This window comes from Rhododendron vialii, chromosome 4a (genome assembly GCF_030253575.1).
Source record: "Rhododendron vialii isolate Sample 1 chromosome 4a, ASM3025357v1".
NCBI lineage: Eukaryota > Viridiplantae > Streptophyta > Magnoliopsida > Ericales > Ericaceae > Rhododendron > Rhododendron vialii.
Window position 1 is genome coordinate 8,633,530 of NC_080560.1, and position 10,289 is coordinate 8,643,818.

General features: G+C 36.3%; 2 protein-coding genes across 3 annotated transcripts; both read left to right on the plus strand.

Annotated features, from left to right (window-relative positions):
• Positions 1–5,166: 5,166 nt before the first annotated feature.
• Positions 5,167–7,258, plus strand: LOC131323066 (protein FAR-RED IMPAIRED RESPONSE 1-like). Its single transcript, XM_058354687.1, has 3 exons — positions 5,167–5,404; positions 5,962–6,050; positions 6,165–7,258. The coding sequence occupies exons 2-3, from the start codon at positions 5,962–5,964 to the stop codon at positions 7,123–7,125; spliced, it is 1,050 nt and encodes a 349-aa protein (XP_058210670.1). The 5' UTR covers positions 5,167–5,404; the 3' UTR covers positions 7,126–7,258.
• LOC131323058 (protein FAR-RED IMPAIRED RESPONSE 1-like) lies at positions 7,192–9,031 on the plus strand. 2 transcript variants are annotated; one of them, XM_058354677.1, is made up of 3 exons: positions 7,192–8,401; positions 8,486–8,548; positions 8,629–9,031. In XM_058354677.1, the coding sequence occupies exons 1-3, from the start codon at positions 7,304–7,306 to the stop codon at positions 8,965–8,967; spliced, it is 1,500 nt and encodes a 499-aa protein (XP_058210660.1). In that variant the 5' UTR covers positions 7,192–7,303; the 3' UTR covers positions 8,968–9,031. The 2 variants fall into 2 exon arrangements, with proteins under 2 accessions (XP_058210660.1, XP_058210661.1); XM_058354678.1 differs by having other exon boundaries at positions 8,489–8,548.
• The last annotated feature ends 1,258 nt before the right edge of the window (positions 9,032–10,289 follow it).

Here is a 10,289-nt window from a genome sequence, read left to right on the forward strand (position 1 = left end):
ATATGAGTGATTTTAATCATGGAGTTGGAGTAAAACGACCCCTCACAGTGTCGCACAATCTTGACAATTTATTTTGGCTTTAAACGGTTTAAATTTAAGTAAAATATTTTCGGATAAGAGTTATATTTTTTTAAAAAAATTTCATTAAAATCTAATTATCCAAAATACTTTAAATGCTCAAAATTCAGCCCTGTAAATAATTATTCACGAAATGTTGTTTGGAAATTTTTCCTCGGACAAGATTTTCTGAAGTCTAGATTCTTTATTCATCCGACAGTGGGTTCCACTTCCTTCCTTCTTTTCACAAAAAACATCCAAATCCAAAGCCCCCTCCAATCCCATCCCTCGAAACTATCCCCACCCAACCCAAGGGTACAGTACTGTTGGCTGCAAAAACAGTAATGGCTTTCTTCCTTCAATTTATGTCAGGGAATTGAAAAAAAAATTTGATCAAGTCATTACTGGCATTAGAGTCACTAGACTGGGCTGATTTTTTTAGACATCCTTAAAGAATTACTTCTTACGTTTTAAAATGAGAATTTATTTTTATTTTTTTAATTATTTTTATCTTACTTAAATATTTCAATTTATAACAGTTTTTATGATTTTAAATTTTTTTTCATATAAAACTAATTAAGATTTATCGAACAAGATTCAAATTGTATATTTTTAGCATTATAAATTGAAAAATATAAATAATTTTTTGAAATGTTCGAAATAGTAACATGGACTCTTATTTAAGAGCGGATATGATTGGTATGGAACCCCTAAGTAGGTCTCACACAAAGTTGTGGATTAATTTGGTGTACGTACACCAAATGGTGTGTCCATCGTTTTAAGGGTGAGTTTAAATTTTTTTCACCTTTGGTGAAACCATGCCACCTATTGTAGGTTCTACCGTGTGTTTTTTTAGTAATCTGAACCGTTTATCTTGTAAGACCTGCAAATTAGTATATTCACGCAAAAAAATCATGTTTATCAAATATCGATAGATACATCAAAAATTAAATTTAGGCTATAAATTAGACGGTCATAAATACTAGTTTAACTTCAAACTTATCTAACAATAATTTTATAAACCAAACTTTATTTTTTTATAAACCTATTCATGTACGATAAAGCTAATTTTTGTTGAAAAAGACTACTATGCGAGCCTTATAAAATGAACGGTTTATATTACTGTAATATACGCATGGTAGGTTCCACAATTGGTAGTGGTGGAAAACTTGGGATTTTCCGTCTAAGGTGGATGGAATTTTGAACACTTTAATAGTAAACTCCGATACCCTGAGTTTCGAAACTTGACAACTTCTTGGTCAAGCCATATGAGAGAAATTTCTTATGAATTTCTCGGTCGTGGTGTGAATGGTCTGTTTTTAACTGGACCATGTAGAGGAATAACCGAGGTACGCGTAAGTTGGCCCAAACTTTAACCGCCAAAACAAAAAGGGAAAGAAAAAAAATCTCGAAAGAATGCCTGTTATCGCACGGCGACCGTTTTTTATACTGTCTCACTTTTCCAACATCCAATTGTTAAAGCGCGTCCTACTTTCTGGGATCAGCTCCACACCATCCTATAAACTCAAATTACAAAATACTATTTTCTTGGAAGTTTCCCTCTGCTTGTAGTCAGTAAGTAATTATTATTATTAAATACAAGAACGATCAATAAATATGGCGCCCCTCCCTCGTCTCGGATTTATTTGTCATATCCAATGTTTATAAATTATTTTTATCTTTTATTTACTTTTGAATGATTATTAATTTCGCATCAAGTACTTTAAATGATAACGAAGGTTTTAGAAAAGACAAACATAATTCATAATAGGCAGGTTTTTAGATTAATTTTTTATTTTTCTGAAATTTTTAAGTTTTGACTCATAGGAGTATATTTTTTCCCTAATTTCTCTCTTCCAAATAAAAAATAATTTTAGAAAAAAAATTATGGCATAAATAATGAAAGTTACTGTAACTCAAAATAATCCAAAATAGACGCATTAAGCACAAATTGGAAAAGTGTCTTTTAATAACACTAATAAAGGAAAAGTGTACCAAAGAAAAACATAGTAGTAGATTCGAAAAGGAGCTTATAGAAGGTCAAATCATTGTTTGTCACTTGCCAGGGCATTTTTTTAGGAAAATACTACGTAAGAGGTTAAGGTACATAATGCACCGTTCGAAACACGTACAAAAAAAACAAAGGTTCTACGAACACGAGTAGCATTGAGATTTGAAGGCGTGTTAATTTTCAGCAAATTGCGAATCGACATGTGTGAGCAAGGCATAATAACAAATACTAAGACACAATAATTGGTTAATCAATTATAAGGTCAAAAGTCAAGCCATATGTATGATCCAATTACATGGTATCAAAAAATGTGGAAGTGATGCAATTTTAATTTCTCACGTTCGGCCCATCAAAATATGCCACTTGGCGGTGTGTGGAAATTATAAATCTTTGTCTCATGTACTTCAAAAATAGTTAGAGAGAGATAAATAGGAGCGGTAAGAAGTTGGAGTTTGTTTTTAATTGTCCATCTCACACTTTTATAAATAGATAGAATCCGCAATATTTTACATTAAAATACTGAGAAGGAGTTTAACACACCGAGAAGGACTTTTTATTGAAAAGAATCCATTTTGATAAGTTCTATATCAATTTGTATTTTCTTACGTCTATAGGAAAACAAAAATAGATATTCAAATTTAAGAATCGCTCATGACTTAACAGTCAATCAGACACAAGAAACAATACATCTCTTCCTTCTTTTTTTCAATCAGACACAAGAAGCAATATATCTCTTCCTTCTTTTTTGTCTAAACAAGAGAGAAGTTATATTGATACAAGCCAATGACGCTTACAAAACAGAATTCATTACAAAGATCCACAAAACTTCTTATAAGGGCGCTCTTAACTTGTTAAGGTAAAGACCTCCCCTTTCTCAATTGAAATTCGATGATTTAAGCCGCTCAATGTCTTCAGAACGTGATTTTAAGGGTATTTGCAAGAAATCGGCAAAAAAAAAAACAGTCCGGAAAGGGCCCGATCGAATCAGTTTTTGATAAAAACGCGATAATTGCGTTTTTATCAAAAACTGATTCGATCGAGCCCTTTCCAGTCATTTTTTTGTCGATTTCCAGCAAGTACCCTTAAAATCACGTTTTGAACACATTAAGCGGCTCAGATCATTGAAATTTGGTCGGGAAAGTGGAGAAAAGGGGATGTCCTTACCTTAACTAAAATAAAGGCGCCCTTATAAAAAGTGAACTGTACAAAGATCTTAGACAAAGTTAATCTAATCGTCTAACTGATGCAAAACGTGAAAAGCTCAAAACAGTTGATATTTTTCACCTCAACCCAAGTATTTTGCCTGACACGCATTCTGCTGAAATTTCATATTTTCTTAGCAATGCATCTCTTCAGACTCAAAAGTTGTGTGTGCAAGAATCATTAAATTACCATGCTCATGCCAATCAAGCGGAATTCCAAGAATAAATAGTCCCTTTTCCTTCTTTTAGTGAGTTAGTTTGTTGAATTAAATGATCCTCCTGCCTTAACTGTGCTCCTACCTTATGAAGGTAGGTGGCTACCTTCCCTCCATTCCAAAGTAATGGGAATGGGATAGGAGGGGCTTTCCTAATCTGTTGGTTTATGTGCCTATCGATATTCAAATAAACTTCTTCTTTTTTTGTGTGTGCGGACGACATAGTCGATGAGTTTTACGAAATGAATTATTTCGATCATTGTCGTGGGCCTAAGAAGATGCCACAACGGTCCATAATTGAAGTGGACCTTCCTCCAAAGAAACACTTGTGCAAAAGTGGAAATCCATTCTTAATGCTTGAACCGGGTTTGGGGGAGAAAATGGAAAACAAAATCAACAAATTAGTCTTTTCTTTTTCGGGAAAAAAATCTAAAAGTATCCCCTCTATTAGCATCAGCCATGTCGTATACGAGTAGTTTTGTTCACACCATATGTGGATTTCAACAGCGTGGTGGGTCCCCCATTCCCACCCATGTGATGATGTTCTTCCCTGGTCGTATATGTTCTTCTCCACCTTACTCCTCTTTCTATCTAGAATACTCCTAAAACCTTCCAACCATCCTCACCAATCTCATTCATCATCCCCTCCACCAAACCAAAGAAAAACCATTCCATATTCTTCTGACATTGCCACGTAGTGCCCTAATATCTTTTTTTATCATATATTTCTATGATTTCAGTATTAAATGTATGGACTCCACAAGGCTATGTGGTGGCTGGTCCTGAACTAAGGCGGACAAAACGGCGAACTTAAGCCCCCAGATTTTTGCTCGAAACTAGGGTCCTAAATAGACATAGGTAGATATGTAATATATATTTAATTTAGCATTCATATAATAAATGAGTTAGCTAATCTAGTGGAAAACCTTAATTTTTTCATCCAATATGTTCATGCTTTAAATCCTAAGAGTCTCTCTTTTCTTCCTCCATAAGAATATTTTTTTTCCCCTGATCACAAATTTATCTTAGGCCCCCAGAATTTCAAAGCTAACACTTGTGGTGGAGAAGAGTTCCTTTTTTTTTTTTTTTTTCATCTGCATAAAGCTAATGAACTGAAAACCCCATAAAAAAAAACTCCAATTTTCACAACCATAACTCCTATGCTCACAAATAATTGACAAACTCAAGTTATAATGTAGACACATTCGTGTACACATTGTAAAATCAATTAAAGTGTAGACTGCATAATGTTTTTGGTATTCCTTATATCTGTTACTACAAGTAGGTCTTTGTCTGCTGTGAAAGTTCTAAATAGCCCATGGATATTTCTTTATTCCCCGACGCATGAGTTGTAATTTTCTTAAGGCCTCGTTTCGATAAGGTTTAAATATTTATTTTTATTTTTTTCGTTTTTCGAAATATTCTCTTACAATACATCATTAAGACCTCTGTTTGCCCTGTCCCATCCCTCCTCTCTCTCCCCTCTCTCTCATGCTACTTTACAAGTAAAACAATTAGAAAGTTCAAAGGAGTTCTCTCTCCAGTAATGCTACCCTTACAACATTCTTTTACAACATCTTTACAACATTGCTGACATGGCAATGGAGGGGACCCACTCACCACTTAACCCAGTTAAAAAAAAAGAAAGAAAGAAAGAGAAAAGGGACCGAAATCCCTGGAATTCAAAATGCGCGGTTGTTTTTCCCAAATCACACCAAACATCGACCAAACTAGGGAGAGCGGGAGAGTGAGGCAACCACCCACCACTGCCGACCACCACCACTGCTTCCCCACCTCCGGCAACCACCTCCTATTGGCAAGAGACCCCTGTGCCTCCGTCAACCACCACCACCGCACCGACGAGATTCAAAACCACGCAGAGAGAGGACTACGAACCAGATCGACGAACTTCGACCAAGGTCTCTCTCTCTCTCTCTCTCTCTCTCTCTCTCTCTCTCTCTCTCTCTGTGTATGTCAGTGGGCGTTTTATATTTGAACTGCAGTTTTTATTCTTCATGGACAGCAACTTCTTGGTGACCCTAATTTTACTAGCACTATTAAGTTAGGGAATTGGTTTTATGTTTTTTGGAAGAGCATCTTTTGGAATCCAGTTTGTTGTTTATGGTGAAATTTTCTTTTTCGGATTGTATTTTGAGGCTCAATTTGCAGCAAACACTTCCCAGCCTATGTTACTAAAATTGGGTGTGCAACCATTATTGTCTATTGTATGTGTTCACTGTTGCATTTGTAAATTGATTCCTACATGGTTCATTTCATATTGAAACCTAGACTTAGGAATTCCCAATTAATGGTCAGTCATTCATCCCAATACAACTGATTATGGCTTTTGTTTATATTTGTAAACAAGAAATCTATTCTAAAAGTCGTTAGGTGCTCTAATTGACTTTTGATTTTAATTAGACCCCTTCTCATGTGCTATGTATCTAATATGTTTCCTTTGTTTCTAAAAAAGTAGATGATGTCGCCGGAGTCTATTCCGTCGGCAATGCCCTCTCCATCGCCGAAGTGGAGGACAAACGAAGATGACCAAATTGATTTTGGCAGGTATTTTTCCCATCTTGTAATATAATCCAATCAATTTTGATAGTACCCTATAATACAATCTTTATGTCAATTCCATGCATTATTAAGAGGGGTTTTTTTTCTTCAATTTTGCAGAGTCACTGGAGAAGAAGAAGAGTTATGGAGTGGATATAGTGAAAATGAAGAAGAGGTAGGTCCTTCAAACAAAGAGTGTGATGGGATAAATACTACTGAGGATGGGAAGGAGGCAATAGAAAATTGTGAAGATAGAGTTGAGGAACCAAAAGTGGGAATGACATTCGACTCATTAGACAAAGCTTATTTCTATTACTGTCAATTTGCTAAAGAAAAAGGGTTTGCTGTGTGCAAAAGAACATCGAGAAAGGGAAAAGATGTGAAGTTGAGTTATGTAACTCTTTCTTGCAGTCGTGGTGGAAAGGCAAAGGTGACAACAAGCAACCTAGCAAAACCACGTCCGCAATCCAAAATTGATTGTCCAGCTCACGTTACTGTTGTTATACTGCCGGATGGAAAGTGGAGGTTAAACCGGATTGTTTTGGAGCACAATCATGTACAGAGCCCTTCAAAGGTACGGTATTTCAAGTGCAATAGGATACTTGATGATCATGTCAAAAGAAAGCTTGAACTAAATGATAAAGCCGGGATCAACCTGAACAAGACTTATGACTCACTTCAGATTGAGGCTGGGGGACCTGGTAAGCTTCTGTATGGTCAGAAAGATTGCCGAAATTATGTGGATAAAGTGCGACGTTCACTAGTTAAGGAAGGAGATGCTGAGGCAATGCACAATTATTTCATGAAGATGAAAGCCGACAATTCTGACTTCTTTTTTGCAATGGATTTGGATGATAATGGTCGATTAAGAAATGTCTTCTGGGCTGATGCAAGGAGTAGGGCAGCTTGTAAGGAGTTCGGTGATGTTGTGACCTTTGACACAACGTACTTGGTAAACAGGTATAACATGCCTTTTGCTCCATTTGTAGGTGTGAATCATCATGGTCAATCTATTTTATTGGGATGTGGGCTAATTTCTCATGAAGATACAGAGTCATTTTCGTGGCTATTTCAAACTTAGAAGACATGCATGTGGGGTCGTGCTCCGAGAGCAATTATTACCAACCAATGTTTGGCTATGAAGAATGGTATAGAAAAAATATTCCCTAACACCCGACATCGGTGGTGCATATGGCATATTATGAAAAAGTTGCCTGAAATTGAATGGGTACAACGCCTACGAGAAAATTAGGGTGTGTATGCGTAAGGTTGTTTATGATTCACTAACAATAAAACAATTTGAAGATACTTGGGATATATTCATCAAAAAGTATGAGCTTCAAAGTAATACATGGTTACAGGGGTTGTATCTGGAAAGGAAACGATGGATGCCTGCTTATTTGAAAGATATGTTTTGGGCGGGGATGTCATCCACCCAAAGAAGCGAGAGTATGAATGCATATTTCAATTGTTACATTCATAAAAAGACGACCTTGAAACAGTTTGTGGAGAAGTATGAAAATGCTTTGGCGAATAAGGTAGAGAGTAAAAATGAACTAGATGCGAAAAGTCTCCACACTTACATCCCGTTACTAACTGAAGATGAGTTGGAGAAGCAATTTCAAAGTGCTTACACGAATTCAAAATTTCAGGAGTTTCAAAAGCAGTTTTTCGGGAAACTTGACTGTTTGTGTTCAAAGACAAAAGAATGTGGTATTATGTCCGAATATGAGGTACAAGAGTGGATTACATTTGGAGAAGAAGAAGAGAAAAAGAGGAAACAAGTGTCATTTACTGTCGATTTTAATTCTGAAACCAATGAAACACATTGTAATTGTCGATTGTTTGATTTTAGAGGAATGGTGTGCACACACCAATTGATGGTGTGGTTTCAAAGGGGAATTCAAAAAGTGCCTGACAAGTATGTGTTGAAAAGATGGTGCAAAAATGTGAAAAGGGTACACACTAAAGTTCGGATATGTTACGATAAGTTGTCAACGTCAATTGAAGCGCATCGGCATGACAATATGTGCAATCTCTTTAATGAGGTTGCTGATTTAGCAAAAGCATCTCAAGAGAAGTACGATATGGTGATGACACGGGTACGCGAACTAAAACGAGAGTTGATGGACGTTTCGGTTAATTGTGAAAGTAATGTGGGTTTCAAAACTCCTAATGATTCATTTTCACTTGGAGATGAGGTTATTAAAACCAAACAGAGTACGAACATACTTGACCCCGAAGGTCTTCGTCGAAAAGGGAGACCGCCGTGTAAAAGGATGCAAGGTGTTGTGGAAAAAGCTGTTAAGAAGAAAATAGAAAAGAAGAAGACGACATTGCCCAGGGAAAAAGCTAAGGTATAAGTTCTTTATGATTTGTTAATATGGACATATAATAATATTCGATGAATACTTAATAATTATTTTATTTGCTAATTTCAGGAGGTTGAGGAGATTGTGGTTGACCATGTGTTTGGGACACAAGAGAGTGTTGTCAATTTAAATGTAAGAAACTTTAGTTTTATTGCACAATTTCATGAATCATGTTAAAATTATTGTTAATTCTCATTTTTATTGTTGGCCAGAGTCATCAAAGCTACATGGGGCAATCAATGTGGCCAAACTTGATGCCCCATAATATGCAACCGAATATGGCACAAGGTGGAAGCATCTTCCAATTTTCTCCAAGTTCATGCCCAACTGGAACAGGCTTCAACCAATTCATGTATATGTTTCCAAGTTCACAAACAAACATGCCATCCTTATTCAATAGTCATGATTGGAGAGGGCACTCAAATATTACAAGCAGACAAGTTTGGGGAGGAGGGCAATTAAGTTTTTTGAAGACTCAAGAGCAATGTGTTGGAGGACCACCGCAAAGTTTTATGGAAATGCTGAATGCATCAGATAATGCTGAAGAGTAATTTAGTTTAGTTGATTATAGGTGTTTGACTATTTGTATCGTGTCGTGTCGTATCGTGTCTGTATCGTGTCATATCTGTATCGTGTCGTGCCATTTACTAGCTAGTGCTCAATGGGATCTCAAACTCTTGGTTTTTTTTGGCAAGACTTGGTATTGGCATGTATATTGTGTGGAAGATAACTTTTGATTAGATGTTTAATTATATTAATTTTTGGCTTCGCAAATATAATTGAGTAGTGCAGGTGAATGTGTGCTAATTAAAACACAAATTGAAAAAAAAAATTGACAGGGTTTCCTTGCTTTATAGCTTAGTCCGACGCCTTGTGTCTCAAACAAACAACAACAAGAAAAAGCATCAGAAACAACAACAGTCTATATGAGCCCATGCCGGGCGTATCTCATCCTAAATTACCATTGACAATCAAAATTCACACACAAACCCACGCCGGGCCTTTTATTGTCCTACTTATCAACAATCCAAATTCACATATAATCCATAAGCCGACACAGAGCTATTCTCATTTCAAATATCATTTAAAAAGAGGGTACAAAGTTGAGAATCATCATTAAGCCATACATTGATATTCCAAAAATACATACAACTTGATTTTCCTAGCTATTTAATGCTGGAGAGTTTCCAAAATCTACTGTATACATCTTAGAGATGAGAACCCCTTTCCCCAATGAGAAGCCTAGAGGCAAAGTTCCCTCCTTGACTTTCACTAGAACAAGTCTCAAAGAGATCTTGCTTCCGCTTCGCCCATCTCCCAAAAATCCTGAATTTCCAATTCCAAGTTGCATGGCTTGATGCATGATAGTGTTTGCTCCGGGTATCATACTCGTGTTGTTGGAGGAGCTGATGATGTTGATCTCGAGACTGAAGGGCATAAAACACTAGGTTGTTGCTGAGCCGTTTCGGGCTTAGGTTGTTGGATGTGCCTGACAAGTATATGTTGAGGTTGGGCATCGACAATTGCCGCTAAATAGATTAAGTTCTGCTGAAGCCGAGCTTGATACCTGAATCAATAAATTCATTTTGAATTTCAGCTAGTGACGCAGAGAAATGAACTGCCAGTTGATTACTTGGATATTTAAACATGAGGGAGAAAAAAACTAAGCACTATTCATCACCTTCGTGGCTATTATAGTTGATGCTTTCATTATGCACCAACAGTCCATGAAAGTAGCAAAAAAAGAGCATAAAAATAAGGCATTATGCTTCCATAAACCACAACAGTACAACAAATAGAATGGTTCCAAAAAAGTAGTACCAAAACAAGGCATGACTAGCCATAACAGTTGCACAAGCATGAACATACTACC